This window comes from Idiotropiscis lumnitzeri, chromosome 4, assembly GCF_059441095.1.
Source record: "Idiotropiscis lumnitzeri isolate Australia: NSW breed Sydney's pygmy pipehorse chromosome 4, RoL_Ilum_1.0, whole genome shotgun sequence".
Taxonomy (NCBI): Eukaryota; Metazoa; Chordata; class Actinopteri; order Syngnathiformes; family Syngnathidae; genus Idiotropiscis; species Idiotropiscis lumnitzeri.
The window spans coordinates 18,925,656-18,945,082 of NC_142394.1; the positions used below are offsets into that span (position 1 = coordinate 18,925,656).

The 19,427-nt window shown below is 41.6% G+C and overlaps 1 protein-coding gene across 3 annotated transcripts; it reads left to right on the forward strand.

Annotated features, from left to right (window-relative positions):
* The first annotated feature begins 7,122 nt into the window (after window positions 1-7,122).
* LOC148338432 (UDP-N-acetylglucosamine--peptide N-acetylglucosaminyltransferase 110 kDa subunit) lies at window positions 7,123-19,214 on the forward strand. 3 transcript variants are annotated; one of them, XM_088292649.1, is made up of 22 exons: window positions 7,123-7,500; window positions 8,241-8,421; window positions 9,531-9,774; window positions 9,872-9,940; window positions 13,069-13,185; window positions 13,279-13,358; window positions 13,540-13,735; window positions 13,849-13,989; window positions 14,071-14,171; window positions 14,420-14,573; window positions 14,772-14,873; window positions 14,987-15,166; window positions 15,390-15,548; window positions 16,399-16,488; window positions 16,586-16,711; window positions 16,835-17,005; window positions 17,089-17,205; window positions 17,385-17,555; window positions 17,812-17,964; window positions 18,060-18,312; window positions 18,413-18,536; window positions 18,638-19,214. In XM_088292649.1, exons 1-22 carry the CDS (start codon window positions 7,464-7,466, stop codon window positions 18,816-18,818), a joined length of 3,147 nt encoding a protein of 1,048 aa, XP_088148775.1. In that variant the 5' UTR covers window positions 7,123-7,463; the 3' UTR covers window positions 18,819-19,214. The 3 variants fall into 3 exon arrangements, with proteins under 3 accessions (XP_088148775.1, XP_088148776.1, XP_088148777.1); XM_088292650.1 differs by having other exon boundaries at window positions 8,271-8,421; XM_088292651.1 differs by lacking the exons at window positions 7,123-7,500; window positions 8,241-8,421 and adding an exon at window positions 11,688-11,778 and having other exon boundaries at window positions 9,606-9,774.
* The last annotated feature ends 213 nt before the right edge of the window (window positions 19,215-19,427 follow it).

Genomic DNA, 19,427 nt, shown 5'->3' on the forward strand with positions numbered 1-19,427 from the left:
CAGAAAGAACAGGAAAGTTTTGCAGGACCTAAAGTGGTCTTGCGGAAAGATTAGTAAAAAAAAACAATGGCTATAAATTAATTCCAATGGTCCCATATGTCTAAGCAGATGATGCAAATGCATTAATTATTGCTGCACTTGACTCTATGGTCCATTATGTGTGTTGTGTCTATTGCCTCTTGTTTTATTGCAGCCCCTGGCAAGGGTAGAGGATGTCGCGGTCAACTGGGTGCAGATACGCCTTTTCCTCCCAATTCCTTCCCTGTTCCTTTCACAGTCGCTGCGGTCCGGCTGGGCTGCTTTTGCACTGATGATGAATAAATCCACACTTCATTTGCCCTGATATGACCTCAAGTCCAATTTTTGGGTAAACATTTTAATACTTTTTCAGAATGCAATTTCAAAGGTTCAAATGTGTGTGAGCGGAATTTGCTCTAGAAAACAGACTCAAAGTGTCCCAGTTTCCGCTGTATTTCTGTGACTGTGTGAATCATATAAACAGGATACCTGGAAAGGAAAAGAACTGGGTGGGAAAAGACAGATATGATTTAAACTGTTCAAACAACTGCATGAGTAAATAACTGTTCAGTATAATAACCGTACGAGAGGAACACGTGGATCATTTTGTGAGAGGCGCATAAGCCCGTTGATGTCTGCTTCAGTTGCGATAACCGATGATAGTAAATGACATAATTAAGTTAGTTATAAAACACCAAAAGATAGAAAAACACCTCTGGGTCACAAAGCTTATCTTTTCAGAGCAGTCCTAATCCTTTATTGTGACATTGTGTGCTGTTACATAATTTGAGCCTGCATTAATATGACAGAAAGGGAATAGTTCTCACAAGGATATGAAGACGGTCATTAATGACTTTTGACTTAAGAACTGTCAAACTGGACAGAGATTGGTTGCCATTAACGCAGTTCAACAACGCCTTCCTGCTGGTCGCAAATGGTTTTAAGGATGAGACAATAGTGTATTGAGGTCACAGCCCAATAAGAGGCTGATTTCTACTCCCTGGTGATAACCTTCTCTCCGGACAAAAAGTCCCCTTCGCCATGACTGGCTCGCAAGGTAGGGCCTCTTACGCAACCTGAGGGAGGAGAGGGGCACCAAGAGGGGAGTGGGGGGTCAGTGACGGATGATCCATTTTTCTGGATAAAAGGTTTCACCAATTTTTTTTTCCCTCTCACACAACACTGGTCCTATTTGCTCAGGGCTGGCCGTGGTTCAATTACTGTATGCTGTAACTGTCACTGGCGGGGAAGGCCACTTTGAATGATGCGGAAAAGCCAATAGCGATTGGCAGAAGGCGAGCGCTGTAAAGTGCGATTGAGTCTTTCGGTGGAGTAGGGGCGAGCCCCACAGGCAAACACCTTTTTATTCCCAGTACAGTATAAATACAGGATGTTCCCTGAAATTGATGTTTACAGTAAACGTACAGTAATTATTAGCCTCATGCACATTTTTTTTTATTTCAAGGACTGTTTAAACGCCGTCTGACATCATGATATGATTACCCTACATGCATCAGTGATGGGATTCCCAACCAAGGGTGCATGAGATACAATTTAATACGATATGGTCGCTGTTTTATGACAACTGCACATAAGCCAGACTACATTTATTTATTTATTTTTTAAAGCCACCAACATTGTACAATCCACTCCAGAGTTTAAACACTCAAACAAGGATATTCTATTAGGGTAAAGTCAAATTAAAAAGTTTGGGATTGATAACTGTAGATCTTATATTTGGCTAAATACTTTAAGAAGGTGTATAAGTGACAAATATTTGCCTTTTTCTTTGATATCTTAAAACATCTATTTTATAATTTAGAGAATTTTGCGGAAACAGTCATTTCTGGTAACTTGTCATATAATCTTGAGCATGCTAAACACAGCAACTATATACATTTAGAACACTTGCGATCCGCCAACTATTCAGAATGGGTGAATTATTTTGTTATTGAAAATTTTTTCGAAATGTAAAAATTATTTTTTATTTATTTATTTATTTATTTATTTATTATGTTATTGCTTAAAATAACTATAGCAATTTCCCCCTGTGACATTGTGTCATTTATTTCTACAGAATACATTGTCACCAATTTAAAGAAACAAAACCAACAAAATTCTCACAAAAGATTTGGCCGGGTCATGACTCATTATGTGCTGCTGTAAACATAATATGGTTTGTGCAAAACAAACGGAATTGGGGCTTCAAATAACAGATGATCTGAAACTGAGACTTCACAATAAGCACATGAAATTGACATGGAATGAACTGCCACAATGCGCTTCGTAAAGCAAGTCTATGCTTGTGCAACAGAATAAAATACGCTTGACTAACAGAGCTGCAAGCTCATGAAACAGCAGAAGCAACCAAAAATGGAAAGAAAATTGTCAGGAAACAACGACTGATTCTTCTTGCGAGTTGAAAACTGTACAACGTACCCCCACAAAGACATCCAAGCGCCCCTCCAATACTCCAGCTAGCCTGGGGGAGTCTACTTTCATCCCCCCCCCCCACCCCAGACATACCGTCTCTGGGATTGTGCGCCATCTGATGCTCCCTCGGGTGGATCTAAATGAGATCTGGCAAAGCGAGGATAAGTTGACTTTTCTACCTGAAGAGAATATTTTTCATGGGAGATAGAATCTTAACCCCGTTAGGGGAGGCCGCACTTACCATTAAAACCCTGCGGTGTACCATGTCGTAAGTAAGCATGTCTGTGGTTAGGATAATATTACAAAACAGGGAGTGTGTCTGTGACGCACCGCTTTCCAAGAGCCGGAAGTGGCAAAAAAGGCCGAGTCAAGACATTTTCGCTGTCATAGCTGGAAGACATTCTAAGCGTGAATGGAGCAGGGTTGGAGAGTCATGTCAATCATTTGGTGTAACTGATAGCGGAGACTAACAGCTGCTGTCACCATAGGTGTCACCGGGTCCTCCACTGCGCCACAACTATCCTCCGAAACAGAAGAAGGAGAAAAGAGAATTTCGGAGACACGGGTCAGGAAGTCATGATGAATGACAAGTGATGGAATGATGGGATTTTACGGAATCAGCAGACAGGCCTCGACACCTGGCATCTGAGATCTGACCTGTTCTGCTCTTGGTGATGGACACACGGTTAAAACGGTCATTGGCGCATGCGTGTGGTCTAGCCATCCGGGGCGGGATATAATCAACAGTAATAACCTGCTCCAATTTACAAAATTGAAATTACAAGCCAGCATCAGATGCGCTGCCACTTGAGTCAAATGTTTTTTGTTTTTTTTTAAAAGGACAGTGACAGTCACTGACATACGTAGCCATTTAGTGAGACGAACGGTCAAGCGCGCAAGTGAAAAATGAAAACACTTGCATGGCGAGGAGCGTGGCAAAGACAGTAACATTGAAATAACTGAATGGGAAACGGTCAAGCCGATCTCGAGTCAGACTATAGCCGGGTTTACATGTATTCCAATTAGACAGGATCCAAATGACCAAACTGAATAAAAATGCACCATATAAACACCTCAATCAGAATAAAAGGGCTGAATCCGAATGGAACTTTATTCTGATTCATGGGGTGAATCGCAAATACTTTGCTAAATTGGTGAATAAACTCCATCTTGATAAACTACTTTTACATCCATCTCCGCATGTCACACGGCTGTAACACAGCTGATCTGATTAACAGGGTGGAGCACATGTAAACCAGAAATCTTCATTTGGAACGATTTCAATCAAAATGACAAAAAAAGACTCCATATAAACATGTGTAACTAATGTAACATGCAACGTAAACTCTAAAGGAACTCTTTCTTTTATAACATATACTGGGAAAACACCATGAATTTCAACACTGATCTGTGTATTTTTTAAGCCAAACGTCAAAGTGTCGAGCTGTTTACAGGGGTGGATAGTTTGTATGCTCTGACACGACTTCGAAGGACGAAATGAGCAGCTATAAAACATAAGTCTGCAGCTGGCAAATGTTTTCAATAAAGGCCTGGAAAATGATTCAAATTGCTAGAAATGATTAATATGTCTGGGAGATATCTAATATCGCTGCCTTTTTTTGCACAATCTGTAAGCATTCGCCGTTTTTGTGAATTATTTGACCAAAGGCCAAAATGTGTCTGTAAACAAACAAGCACAATGAAGTCCATGTTGGTGTGCTCCAAAATGTGAGATGAAACCAAACGAATAAACAAGGCTCGTTCTTTGACCACCTTGGATTTTATTGTCTCTACCAGAACTTGATGAAAGGGTAATGCAGTGATTCACATTTATTGATAAACTTTGATGTAATCCATCTAATGAATGAACTCCCTCAACCCTCAAATCAACTGTATTGACATATCAATGAATGCAGTCTTAAAAAATGTGGGTCATCATGCTGTATTGGATTTTATCCATTGGGTTGAAATTAAGGCCACCCATTGACAAGCAGCAATTAAATTTGTGACATCTTCAGCCAAAACTATGAATTATGGTGTTTTAATAATGACCACTTTAAATTGCCCAATGAGCTACTGAACCTCTTTCTCTCACGTATGTCCAAAAATAGCCCGTGTGAAAGAAAGCGGGGTTTGTTGCGGAGAGCTGTCGCCGACCCTTTCGATGCGCGAGTGAAGATGTGCTCACCCCCTAAATGCCAGGATGTGGCTTGCACAAAGATAAAGCACGTCAGATGCAATCGACGCATACAAGCGCGCATGACATCATCGGGTGACCACGAAAGTTGTGTGAAGAGTGAGAGCGAAGGAGGGAAACGTGTGGAAAGAGTACACAAACGCTGAAGCCCTTGCATGCTTTGAGCACACACAGCAAATCCAAGCGGGGGCAATGATGTCAGCTACTTTCCCACAAGGGAACAATATTGGAAATTAGGGTGCAGAAAGCAGAACCCTCTCCTCCCCCCTTGTCAAAATATACAAGGAAGAAGGGTATGTTAATGAAAGAATGAGTCCAATGATTACACCGGAGTCCAAGAAAAGCTGTGATGAAGCATGAATCAAAATAATATCAGCATGTAGCCGACCTAAATACACCAGAATGCTTAGTTAGTGATATTTTGTTTTAGGGTTAACTATATACTTTCTGTCCTGACATGTGAACTAACTCTAACAAATGAATGGCACAATTCACCACAGGTTTTTAATCAATGAACATTCTAAAGGATGGCCTTTTCCTTCCTGTTTGAAGCCTTACGTTGGCAAGGTTCTGTTGATTCAGTTTCATTTTGGTTTCATGATGACAAAATGCAGGATGAAGAGTGTTGACATAACAGTTCTTGTTTAACCTGTTATTGGTCCATTCATGGAGCAAGCACCTGTTGTGAGTTTTGCCATTTAGATCCTTGTTAAAGAGCAGCAAGTTGCACAAAACGTTCTGAAACATTGAACAGTGGGAGTTAAGCCAAAGGTTTACAGAAGGTCAATCTGAGTTCAGCCTGTAGATCATATTAGATCCATGCTGAAATGTCACCCAAAAACAAAACAATGGCAAACTTTTTGTGAAGCTTATAATTTTTTATTTCTTTGCCTTTTGTTTTGTTAAATGTTTAAATTACTTTTTAGACATTATTGATATATTTCTACATTATTACGTTTTTTTTAATTACCCTTGATAGCCGTGCATAAATTTGTTTTCAGGTATCTAAACTGCAAAATCACAAAGTACAGATCGTGTAAATATACATTGATCTGACGGGATAGTGTACAAAGGATTCTCGGTTTGCAGCAGTTCGAACTTGCAGTACATTATTACAAGTTTAGAGAATAACCTTTACAAGAATAACCTTTACAAGAAGGGATACTCACTCATGATTTGTTTGTTTTGTATTTGTGGCCTCTAGTCTGTTTAGTGTGGATATTTACTGTATTGCGGCATTTGTGAGGTCATGAACGGTGTACAATGAATCATTTTGAGTGGTGGATGATTCAGTAAATTCATGACTCATGCGGGAGACCGACGGCGCGCTCTCACTTATCGTCATATTTACTGTTTTTCATTGGATTGTTTCTTGTTTTTGGGCCAAGACGTCTTTATTTCCAATTTAGTAAAGAATTCATACCCGACGTAAGGACGGAAACCGAGAACATCCTTGGCCCCGACCCGAAACAGCATTTGGAGGGCTCCGTAAATTTTGACTCCAATTACTTCACAGAGGATGCCCCCTGTTGACCATTCTGTCATACTGCATTTCAACAAAATCGAGCCGTGAACTAATTTACAGCTTTTATTCATTCGTTTCACGATAACAACACCGATAAACGACAACACTATATGTACAAGACAGACTGGAATTTAAGTGGTGCCATTCACAGCCCATTCATCACATTCGGAATTTCTGTATGTAGTGGGCTGTGACTGAAGAACGATCAGATAGAAAATAAACAACACGATGTCAAAAGAAATACCAGTGAAAAGGTGATACGTGTTCATACAGGCCTATTCATATTGCTGGAAGACTCATGATCAATAAATGAACCACAATACAAATCGAATCTCAGTCTGATGCAGGTCAAAAATCACAAAACGAATTCATATTACACTGTATGGAAAGCGATTTGTTAGAGCTCCAACTGTCGTGAAATGCGTTATATATATTAAAGTGTGGTGTGATCTGTGTGTATGTACCGGGTGGTGATGGTTTAACCCAGACACCCCCTTTATGTTGTGGTATGGCCCATTGTCCCAGATAAAGCCAATGTATTGTATTATATTGTAAAACTGTACTACCGCCCGAAGATAGCTTGATAGGCTATATATATATATATATATATATATATATATATATATATATGAATTTTACATTGTGGTGCAATTGTTGTCATCTGAGTATCTGCACAGACTTTATTTTAGACTGTCACGTGATCACTTCGCGCATCGGTTTTACTGTGGCTGTCCTTATCATTACTGCGCTAATGTATACGTCCGCGCATAATAGTTCGTCATTGGTATTTTCTGAGTTTTTGGTTAGAGAGAAGCACGTTGTGAGTAGTTGATTAAAAAAAACACACGTTTTTACATATCAGTTTTTAATGTTACACGAATACAATATTATTGGATGATTTATACGTTTGTCGAATCCACAAGGTGCGGAACTACTTTTGGCCAAAATTTGGTTACACCCACTTCGCCATTTTCTAGTCGTTGGGTGCATTGTCACGAAGCTACAGTTAGCCTTCGTTTGAAAAAAATTGATTTAATGGCACTCTGTATATTTATCGTGTGACTTGAATTGGCTCGCGATTTTTTTAACCAAGTACAATCTACAACATTGACTTAGCAGCGTGTGACGTGACGAAAATTAAAGGTAACGGTTGGCCGTTTGGCTGGCAACGTGCTTGCTGCTCGTTGTTGGACAAAGACGACTGCCCGGTCGCCCGTTTTTCTTCTTAAAACTGTAAACCTGACGGCTGACACATTAACGTCCACCGTGCAAGAGTCGAAGGCTGAGGAGATGACGACCTCCGTGGGGAACGTGGCTGACAGCACAGGTTGGTTTCGTTTTAAAAGAGAAAATAGCGTGAGAGGTGGGGGGTGCGGGAATAAATCGAATAACGGGGTGTCATTTTAATTGTTATGTGACCGAGCTAGTACAAGGTCAAGATTTTGTTCTGCATCGTGTATCGTAGTGATCTAATACGGCAACCCCGTATTGTCAGATTCTACATCGATTATGTAATACACGTTGGTCACGTGATCAAGCCTGCTACGGCAGATGTGAGTTTTATTTCCCGTTCTGCAGGTTTAATTGCGTCCTAATTCCTCTTTATTACTTGAATATCATATGCAGGATTAATGTGAAGCAATACTTGTGCGTTGGTGCTCAATCTCTGTAAATGAATGATGCTATGCTGTCCCACTCCTATATGTTTTTTTCCACCCATGCATGTTTTCTTCATCATTTGTAAGTAAAGTGGTTACTTGTTTGCAAGGCAGCATGCACACTTCAGGTATTGTGCTGTCTCTTTGCAGTGCTTTTATGTGGAGGCAGTTATTCATGCATGGAAAAAATGCCCCTCTTCACACAATGGCTAGTTGAGTTTTACTGTAACCTCCAAGGACAACCACACCTTTTTATTGTTGAGTAAAAATCACCATCTTGCTTTGTGTTGAGTTTATGTTTTCAATATTTATGATTTATTTTTCATTTGTCTGCCATTTTCCATCCATCACATCTAATGTCTTGTTTCCCCCCTCCCCTCCTGCTCCTTGGCCTGTGTTGGTGCTCCAGAACCGACAAAACGTATTCTTTCCTTCCAAGGGTTGGCTGAGCTGGCACATCGGGAATATCAGTCAGGGGACTTTGAGGCAGCAGAGCGCCACTGCATGCAGCTGTGGCGCCAGGAGCCTGATAACACAGGCGTTCTGCTGCTGCTGTCCTCCATTCACTTCCAGTGCCGAAGGCTTGACAGGTGAGGTGGGCTCACCAAGGGTCCAAAGCAACCCGGTTCTTAGTCAGTACGATTTCCTCTGTCATTAAAGAACCATTTTCTGGGTTTTGCTTGCTCGCTTGTGAATTAAATACGGTCTCTTAGCCTTTGAGTCGTTGACCAAGCTCTTTCTTTACAGGTTTCATAATGAAATTCTTGTCTTATATGTTGTAGGATGAAACTTTTAACTTTCAGGTCGTGAATTTGTTTGATTTAAATTAGAACAGTGCAAGCAGACACTTAAGCCCAAGCATCCACAATCCATCCACAAATTGTTGCTTAACTGACCCGACACTGCCTCCCACTCCCAGTTTTAGTCAAGCTGTGTTCGCTGTCTGTCCTCCATCGCTCGCATGCTACTCGCAACTCCAATTTCAATGCCCTGTTTACATCGCTGTCCACTGGTTGAAATGATGGCAAGCTCCAAGTTCATTTGCTGGACTATACAGTACTTATCTTGTAATGTGTTTATATGTTCAATAAATCAATTAAATACTGGGGGCATTTCTTTTGCGCCCTCTTTTATGCGACCCTTCCCTCTTTAATCCTTCTTTCATGTCCACCTTTCATCTATATAAGCAGCGTGTCGCCAGAAAATGCTCTCAGTAGGTCAAGTGGCGCGCTCATCAAAGTCGCACAACATTTAGAGATTTTGGAGCTTGGCGGATGCACAAGGTGCGCTCCATCATATACATTGAGGAGAAAATGTATCATCTTTATGTGTGCCTTATAGTTGCATTAATACAGTAATCAAAATAGCAGCACTCAAAAACGGTCTCCGATTAGCTTAAGTGTCAAATCTTACGTCATGTTAATGAGTTTACTACTATTAAGTGAGCATTCCAGGAGGTTACTTGCATCCAGTATGAGCAGATTAATTCTGACCACTCTCCTTTGCCTGCTGTAATTACTGCTTTTTTCGTTTTGTGCAGTTGAGTTAATGAGTGTACAAGGTCATATGCGGGAATGGATCGACGTATTCTTTAAATTTCCTATCATATTGTGCTATTGCTCCTTCTCACTACTTGCAGGTGGTGCCTGAAATTCACTTCCTGACTTTTGACCCATATGTCTCATTTTCAACCCATCAGGTCAGCGCATTTCAGTACGTTGGCCATCAAACAGAACCCCATGCTAGCCGAAGCGTACTCCAATTTGGGGAACGTATACAAGGAGCGAGGGCAACTGCAGGAGGCCATCGAACATTACCGACATGCTTTGCGACTAAAGCCCGATTTCATCGACGGATACATCAACTTGGCAGCAGCTCTGGTCGCTGCGGGGGACATGGAAGGAGCGGTGCAGGCTTATGTGTCTGCATTACAGTACAACCCTGTAAGTCTAATACTTCACGTTGAATTCAGGTCAAGAATGTAACCTGTAAGATACTTGTTTGCAAAATATTCACAAGTGATTTATTTCTCTTTCCCAGGATCTTTACTGTGTGCGCAGTGACTTGGGCAACTTGCTTAAAGCACTTGGGCGCTTGGAAGAGGCCAAGGTATGTCATCCTGGTCTGGCTTTTGAAATGACGAGCTTTGATTGGTTTTGTGTGTTGTTTTTAGTGTCACCCCTCCTACTAAAGCCATCCTTATTCCACTGTCATTATTCCTTTTTTTTTTTTTTTAAAGGAAATAGAGACTCTCACCTTTAGCGTATTATACCCCATATAACGCAGAAAACAGACCTTTTTTGTCTCGCTAGAAGTATGCATTGCATACTTTTTAAAAACATATATAATAATCAATTGGTGTCTTGGACCATAAATTGTCTAATGCCCAAGTGAGTAAACCTAAAGAAATAAATGTTTTATTTTTTGTGATAAATCATTTCCTATAGAATTAAAAGACAGATTTTAGTTTCCCCAGTATAGTAGACCTCTTCTTTCCCTTCAATATATTACCATTTGTCCTTATTCCTTTTGGTTTACCTTGACCTTTTACAAGAGGACACTCCCCACCCTTTAGGAAGAAAGGCTCTAATAAGTCAAACACTTGACATTTTATAATTTTTCTTCGTGCATTTGATAGTTGACTGTGGGGGGAAAATGCTGGCTCGGTCTGTGAATAATATATGAACTGATAAGTACTAGTTTATATTTACAGTGCTAAAGATAGGATGGTTTGTAACCTAGCGACTGTACTCCAGTATTATCTCCAGTTAATAGACATTACACTTGTTTCTTCCCCCACATCCCATTCACACTGAGAACTTTTAGGCTTCTATTTGCCACTTCAATTCTTTTCCAATTACATGGGGTTCCCTGGGCCGGGTCAAATCTGGAGGTGTGCAGTTGTCCCAGAGGTTACAGGCCCTCTTATTTTATGCTAGATGGGGGTGTCAAGGAGTGGGGATGGAGTATCAAGGAGTATCACGCTCCTCTGCTCTGTCGCTCCAACCCCCGCGCGCTTGCTAAGGATTGGTGGAGTGTGCGCGCCTAGAGCTGTCTTCCTGACCTTTCACACCCAGAAAAAAAGTCTCAGACAACTTTTCAACAGTGTTATTCATGTGCCCATTCTTATTTAGTTTTTTTTTTAGTCACCCATATAGTTGTTAAAGCTTAAACTCAAGTACCTTACAGTGGTGCTTTCCATCGGTGTCAGGCAGACAGCTCGCAATCTTTACTCCACCACCTGCGTCAGATGCGGTTTGAAAAGGATAGGTGTGCGCAGCAGCGGCGATGACTTCTTCATTTCAGAGCTGTGGAGGCTTCTAGATCCAAATAAACCACAGTCTTTTCTCCCATCCCCATTGGCCAGGATTCAAGAGAGCAGGCCAGGACAAAGCATTTTAAAGATTAGACTATTTCCTGAAAATGCAAAAAGGCAGAAAATCGATGCTTAATTCTTCTTCCATTTTGCTTCAGATATGTAATTTCCCCAAAGCAATGGGATCAGTTCATTATGTTTAAGATCAAGCCAGTATCTACCCTCCTGTAGTGACAACTAAATTGAATTCATACAACTGGTTGAATGTGAACGTACAAACACACAAAAGCCTTTCTTCCCCCCCTCTTCCCCAAAACATTTTTTTGGGTTTTCTTTTAAACACAGCATTCTTTGCATGAATGAATACTAAATAGAGTTGGTTATATTTGTGTTTTGGAAGAACCATCCATATTGAAAAACAAATGCATTGTTTATCAATTTTACTAACAATGTTGTTTCTGATTTTGTCTCTCTTGGGTTTTCCTCAACTGAAATTGTTGTATAGAAGGTTTCAGGTGGGTGACACTATTTCCTGCGTAGGTGCCCGGCGGAAAGGAACACTAGGGGCAGCCTCAGTCTTCTCTTCTTCCAGCCAGCCGCGGCCACCACTCTGACAAAGTCCAAAAATATGGTAACGGGTTTGTAACAGCCAGCAAAAGAAAAACCACCTCACTTCACGCTTGAGCTCCTCTCTTGTGGCATCTCTTGAAGAGCAAATGAAAAAAGTAGCAAAAGAAATGACAGTAAGCATTTTTAAGATATGCTTATACTAATTACTGAGTTCTATAAGTATAAAGAAACTTGGATGTGGAAGCCGTAATGGTGAAAAACAAGTAAGAACGCTCTAACTCTTACATAACTCTTGATTATTTTTCCAGTTTTGTTTTATTTTTTCCTTTATCGAGTTGCAGCGCTCTGATGATGCAGATATTACGCTGTGAGTCTACAGTAGCGCAGGGGCTGCGCAGCGATGCCCTCCTGGCCACTAAAAAGGCACAGCGCGCCAGCATGCGACCCCTCCCCCAATCCCTATGGCCTCTTGGTTGCAGACCTCCTTACCCTTAAAACCAGCCTCGCCCCCAAAAGCCTCCGATATCTCTGATCTTTGGACATGTACAAGTTTGCCCTCAAAAGTCCCTACTGACTTGAAAATGTTTTATTTGCATCCTTACCTAGACTTCTGTTTCTGTGCTAATGTTTCCTCAACTGCAATTATTCAAAGAGATAGTGGGGTTGAGAGTGTGCCAGTCTGGTGTTGCCGGCTCTCTGCCAGAGGGTGTCGGTCTGTGGCCGTTGCACCAGGCCGTTAAGCAAGCGAAGCGGCAAAGCGATGGCCTCTGCCAGCAGTGAGGCTGCGCAAGCGTCTTGCATTGTGGTGGTGGCAAATCATACACCCCGCGCGCCTGCGTGATTTTGTCGCGCATGCATTTCAGGGACCATCACCTGCACAATCAGTTCGCCATCGCAGGTTGTGAGATGTCATGCCTTCATAAGACGTGTTGCTTGTACATGGAACGTTATTTCGCTCAATAATAGAGTGAACCAGTTTTTGTTGCTGCTCATGAGTAGTTTGAAGGCCAGATATATAAAATTTGCCACAAAAGCTTTAAAATTGTGGCCATAACTGCACGATGAGGGCTGATGTGTAGGTGTTGGTTGGATCTGCGCGGCGTAGGAAAAAGCATTGCAGCTTAGCGCAGCAGATTTACGCGCATGCGAGCCCATGCTGTAGACTCACTTTTTGTATTCCTGGAGATAAGTCACTAATTTTACTTTCTCTGCCCTGTTTTGTTTTGTTTTTTTCTTTTATTCTCCACCTTTTTTTATTTTACAATCCCCTATCCCCCCTCTCCAAACTATACTTTTCCCTTTCCATCTATTCTCTTCCTTTCCTGTTGCTTTTTTCCATTGGGAACTCAAGGCTTGCTACCTGAAAGCCATTGAGACTCAGCCCAACTTTGCAGTGGCTTGGAGCAACCTGGGCTGTGTGTTCAATGCCCAGGGGGAGATATGGTTGGCCATACACCATTTTGAAAAGGTCTGTTGCTTTATTTTCAAGTACCTGGTAGGAAATGTCTCAATATTGTTTGTTAATCCCATATACTTGTGTACTTGAATGTCAATTATTTAGGCAGTGACACTGGACCCAAATTTCCTTGATGCCTACATCAATTTAGGAAACGTTTTGAAGGAAGCCCGAATCTTTGACAGGTCGGTCATCTCAATCCTGGCATTTTTTGTGTGTATTCCTTATCTGGCCTGTTTAAAGTAACCACATTTGTTGTTGAATAAATAAAATAAATGTTATTTTAAGGACACTTAACACAGTTGCACACAATTCATTGTTGTTGATTAAATAGGAGTCTTAACCATGCATCTGTTGTGTTTCCAGAGCTGTGGCGGGATATTTGAGAGCCCTAAGTCTTAGTCCTAACCATGCAGTTGTTCATGGAAACCTGGCCTGTGTCTACTATGAGCAAGGTCTCATTGACCTGGCTATCGACACATACCGTCGAGCTATTGAGTTGCAGCCTCACTTTCCAGATGCCTACTGCAATTTGGCGAATGCACTGAAGGAGAAGGGCAATGTAAGGCAACTACTTGGAGCACAGATTTGTGCAATTGACCCAAAGTTTGGCGGACCCATCACATCATTCGACACGTCAATGACTAAATGCTAACTTTGCGAATGTCTTTCCAGGTGTCTGAGGCAGAAGAGTGCTACAACACAGCTTTGCGTTTGTGCCCGACGCACGCAGACTCCTTGAACAACTTGGCTAACATCAAACGTGAACAGGGCAACATTGAGGAGGCAGTTCAGCTTTACAGGAAAGCGCTAGAGGTACATCTTTCTTGATAAGAGTTTACTAATGGGCAAAATGTCTGTTCAAGAGGATCATCAAAATGGCTTCAATGTTTCCAGGTGTTCCCAGAGTTTGCTGCAGCTCACTCCAACCTAGCCAGTGTCTTGCAACAGCAGGGGAAACTCCAGGAGGCCCTCATGCACTACAAGGAAGCCATCAGGTTTGTATTCATGCAATAAGAAAAAGGATGACTGATCATCAAGCTGGTGCCATTCCTGGATGTATTTTTTTGTGGTTCTTTCACTACAGCTGTTACATGATAAACTGCCTCTATTATACATATATTTTGACTTAATCTGTTGCGGCAGAACGTGACAGATCACATGTTGACTGTAAAGAGTAATCATGCTCTTCACAGATCACACTGCGGTTCATAGAAGGCACTAACACTTTGTCTGTGATTTACAGGATTAGCCCCACTTTTGCGGACGCCTACTCAAACATGGGCAACACGCTGAAGGAAATGCAAGATGTGCAAGGAGCGCTCCAGTGTTATACCCGTGCCATCCAGATCAATCCTGCTTTTGCTGACGCTCACAGCAATTTGGCTTCAATACACAAAGTATGCTTTGTTGGACTTTTCCTTTGGCTGTTGCACCAATTACCTTTTGACATGTCATTTCTCTCTAGCAGTGTCAATACAAGAATTAATAGTTTTGGTATTTGCAGCGCGATAACCCTTGCCACTAAGATGGATGAAGTATTGTTTATAAAAAGAATGTTTCATGTTTCTAATGTATGCTGATCTTTGGTCTGTCAGGATTCTGGAAACATCCCTGAGGCCATTGCATCTTACCGCACCGCCTTGAAACTCAAGCCTGATTTCCCTGATGCTTACTGTAACCTGGCACATTGTTTGCAGGTTGATATATATATTTTTTTTAAATATATTGTCATTACATATTTAATAATGGGCAATGTTTTACCTTATAATAGCATTTTTGGAAATGATGATATTTTCCCAATTTATTTTAGATTGTGTGTGATTGGACGGATTATGATGAGCGAATGAAAAAACTAGTAAGCATTGTTGCTGACCAGCTGGACAAGAATCGCTTACCATCGGTGCACCCTCACCACAGTATGTTGTACCCACTCTCGCATGGCTTTCGCAAGGCCATAGCTGAACGCCATGGAAACCTTTGCCTGGACAAGGTACGCTCTCATCAAAGCGAATAACATTTAAGTTGTTAGGGGATGGTGGGGCTTGGTGGAAGTGACTGTTGTCACTGGGTTTTTGCGGGTTTTTTTTGTCAAAGATTAGCCTGCAGATATAAATAGCATCAATGTTTGAGATTGTTGTAGCAAAGTGCACTATGCAAGTTCCTAGTGTAGCATCTCGACTCATGCCATTTTTACACGTTTGCTTTCTGAACAGATCAATGCGTTGCACAAACCTGCCTTCGAGCATCCAAAAGACCTGACTGCCAATGGTGGACGTCTGCGTGTAGGTTATGTCAGCTCAGACTTTGGCAATCATCCGACTTCCCACTTGATGCAGTCTATTCCTGGGATGCACAATCCTGAGAAATTTGAGGTGAGTCACCTTCACTGTAAATGCTAACTTGGTGTGGTGTTCTCTTATTGGGCTTTTCCCAAAAAGAATCATTGGTGGGGGTTGTAGAGAAATATTTATACAATACAATAAAACTTTGTGTATAGCGCATTTCATAACAGTTGCAGCTGTAACAAAGCGCACAGCGCAAACACAAAGAAGCAATAATTCAATAACCAAGACTGTGAAAGTAGTAAGTCAAAATACAAATTAATGACACTAACACGGTAGACACCAGAAAACGGCAGAACATTGAACAGTCTCAAGTTAAAAATGTCTTCAAATTAGTTTTGGAAAAAATGGACTGAAAGTGGGCTTGCAGACCCGAGGCACCGAGCAGGACTGGTTGACTCGAAAGTAAAGTGCATTACAATAATGCTGCAAGGGCCCCAAAATAGAACCCTGTGGATGACAGAGGGGCAGAACGAGACTCAGCGCAACCTGGGTTAACAGAAAAAGTCCTGCCAGCCAAATAGGATCTAAACCAATCTAGTGCGCTACCACAATTGCCCAGATGGTGCTGTGAACGAGCCAGAAAAATACGCTGCAGTCGGAGCCAACAAAACAGGACAAACACAGTCTCCGCTGTCGTTTGCCAGGAAGTTATTATTAATAACTCGTAACAGGGCTGACTCTGTGCTATACATCATCTTGAAACCTGACTCGAAAACCTCCATGACATTTGAATTGTGTGTGTGCCACTTTTTCCTGAATTTTAGAAAATAAAAGGCAGCCTCTAGATGGGTCTAAACTTTGACAGTTTGTTTATAATTTGTATTTATAATTTATTTGATCAATTGTTTATAACTTACATTTTCCCTTTCATCCCAAGGTGTTTTGCTATGCGCTGAGCCCTGATGACAGTACAAACTTCAGAGTGAAAGTGGTGGCAGAGGCTCATAATTTCACAGACCTCTCACAGGTGACTGATTAACATTTTCTGAAGGTCATTGCTAATGAATCAATATTTAAAAAAAAAAAAAACACTCAGGATTACTGAAACTATTCTCTACTTGTAGATTCCTTGTAATGGCAAGGCAGCTGATCGCATTCACCAGGATGGGGTCCACATTCTAGTCAACATGAATGGTTACACCAAAGGGGCCAGGAATGAGCTTTTTGCCCTCCGTCCTGCTCCTATTCAGGTAAAGTCGACATCTTGATGCCTAATTTCAAGCTTCCTCTTTGCATTGTCGAAACAAGTCAATCTTGTGTATTTAAAAAAAAAAAAATTTTAAAAAGTAATTAGTTTTCCTCCCCTGCATTAGGCTATGTGGCTAGGTTACCCTGGAACCAGCGGCGCGCCCTTCATGGATTACATCATCACCGACAAGGAGACATCGCCCGGGGAAGTAGTAGAGCAATATTCTGAGAAGGTTGCCTATATGCCACATACCTTTTTTATTGGCGATCATGCCAACATGTTTCCTCATCTCAAGGTTTGTACTGCCTCCATGTGCTGTTTGTTTGTTTATTTATTTTTTTAAACTAGGTTGTGCCAATATTTTTTTTGTATTCACAGAAAAAGGCAGTTATTGATTTCAAATCAAATGGTCACATCTTTGATAACCGCATCGTTCTCAATGGTATTGACCTGAAGGCCTTCTTGGACAGTCTGCCAGATGTCAAAGTGATTAAGGTAGATAAGATTTTTGACGATGGAAGAAAAGTGATATGAGGGGTTGTGTTAAACGATACTGAAGCACCAACTCGGTCACAAAAGTTATTGTTGACATCTGAATAAGTAAGACTTTTGTTTGTGCAAGATTTGCTGAATATGCATCTCAAAACTTTGGTGGAATCTGTTCTGTTGGCCAGATGAAATGTGACAACAATCAGGAACCTGCTGCAGACACAAATGGAGCGTTGTCTATGCCTGTGATCCCGATGAACACGGCTGCTGAAGCAATCATTAATATGATCAACCAGGGCCAAATACAGGTCACCATCAACAGCTTCACTGTCAGCAATGGCCTTGCCACCACACAGGTATGCATAACAGTTAGATGATCATTTTCCACATTTCTATCGAGCCAGTGCAAATGGATGTTCAAGCGGTAGGTCTTCATCCAGATAGAAATGTGTTAAGTTGGTTTGGTGGTTCAGGGACAAGAAAAAGACCTTGTAACAAATCCCAATTAGCCAACAGTTTACCATTATTTTGTCTTGATGTGAAGGAACCCTGCATGCTTTGCGATAGTGTGCTGTAATAGTTCTTTCAAGTGATTATTTTCACCCTTTCCAGATCAACAATAAAGCTGCCACAGGGGAGGAGGTGCCGCGCACAATTGTTGTGACAACCCGCTCCCAGTATGGTCTCCCAGAGGACTCCATTGTTTACTGCAATTTCAACCAACTCTACAAAATTGACCCCCCAACGCTTCAAATGTGGGCCAATGTAAGTTAGAGCTGCCTCCACTCTGTACTACACAGATAGCAAATGATCCTTGTAAGATTGTGTTTAGAATGTTTTGCAACTCCTCTTTTGTCCAGATCCTAAAGCGTGTGCAGAACAGTGTCTTGTGGCTCCTTCGGTTCCCCGCAGTGGGTGAGCCCAACATCCAGCAGTATGCGCAGAACATGGGCCTCCCCGCGTCTCGCATTATCTTCTCGCCGGTGGCCCCCAAAGAAGAACATGTTAGGAGGGGTCAGCTGGCTGATGTGTGCTTAGACACGCCTCTGTGCAATGGGCACACCACAGGCATGGATGTTCTGTGGGCCGGAACACCCATGGTCACTATGCCAGGTGAGGTTTTGGTTATATCGGGACAAAACACACACTATTTGTCAAGAGTATGCGAGCAATATAAATGGACTAATTGCCACCTATTAACATCCTGGTAAAGGTGAAACCCTTGCGTCACGCGTGGCTGCTTCACAACTCAGCTGCCTTGGCTGTCCGGAACTCATCGCCCATAGTCGACAGGACTATGAGGACATAGCAGTCAAACTGGGATCCGATATGGAATAGTAGGAAGATGTTTTTACTACCTTTTGAAAAACATTTATTTATTTTTGCTCAATGTTTGTTGCACATGAGGCTGATTAATCCTTTATTTTTCCTCTCTTAGCCTGAAGATGATTAGGGCACGTGTTTGGAAGCAGCGCATCTGCAGTCCTCTCTTCAACACCAAGCAGTACACGATGGACTTGGAGAGGCTCTACTTGCAGATGTGGGAGCGCCACAGCAAAGGCAGCAAGCCAGAACACATGTTTCAAGTCCACACAGTTGAAACTGGTGACAGTGCCTGAACCTGGAAGCCCTCCCACAATTTTCTCACAAAATACCACAGTGTTTCCTCCCCACCATCTTTATTCCAAACTATCATTGAGCGTCCTAGTTTGAATGGTTAACTCGCAGCCCTCTTCTGTGAATGATTGTGTTGCACATTCTCTTGGAAGTTGAGCTCAAAGTGTCGTGAACACAGACATTTATCCCCCCTCACTCCCAATCACGTTTTGTATCGTGATTAAGACTACAGTAGAGGAAAGCATGAGACAATTGAGTGACCACTGAACACTCTTAACTTCTTGGCTCAGTAGTCGTTCTCTTCTGTTTGTGTGTGTTTTTGGATGTACACGACTAATTGAAGCTTGTGGCGCAAATATCTGACCCTTATAGTTTTATTTATAAAAGGATCAATATTTTGCTTTTGTTTTTTTTGTATGAGAATATCACACAATGGGAATTGTAAGTCTTACGCAAGTTCTTTCAGCTTTGAAGATTTTGTTTTAGCAGATATTGCAACTGCTCTCCAGTTTCTCGTATTGCGTTATTTAATGAGAAAAATGAGTAGATGTCCATTTTTTGTTTTGTTTTGTTTTTTCGAGTAATGAGAACAATGCTTCACCAAATTTGCA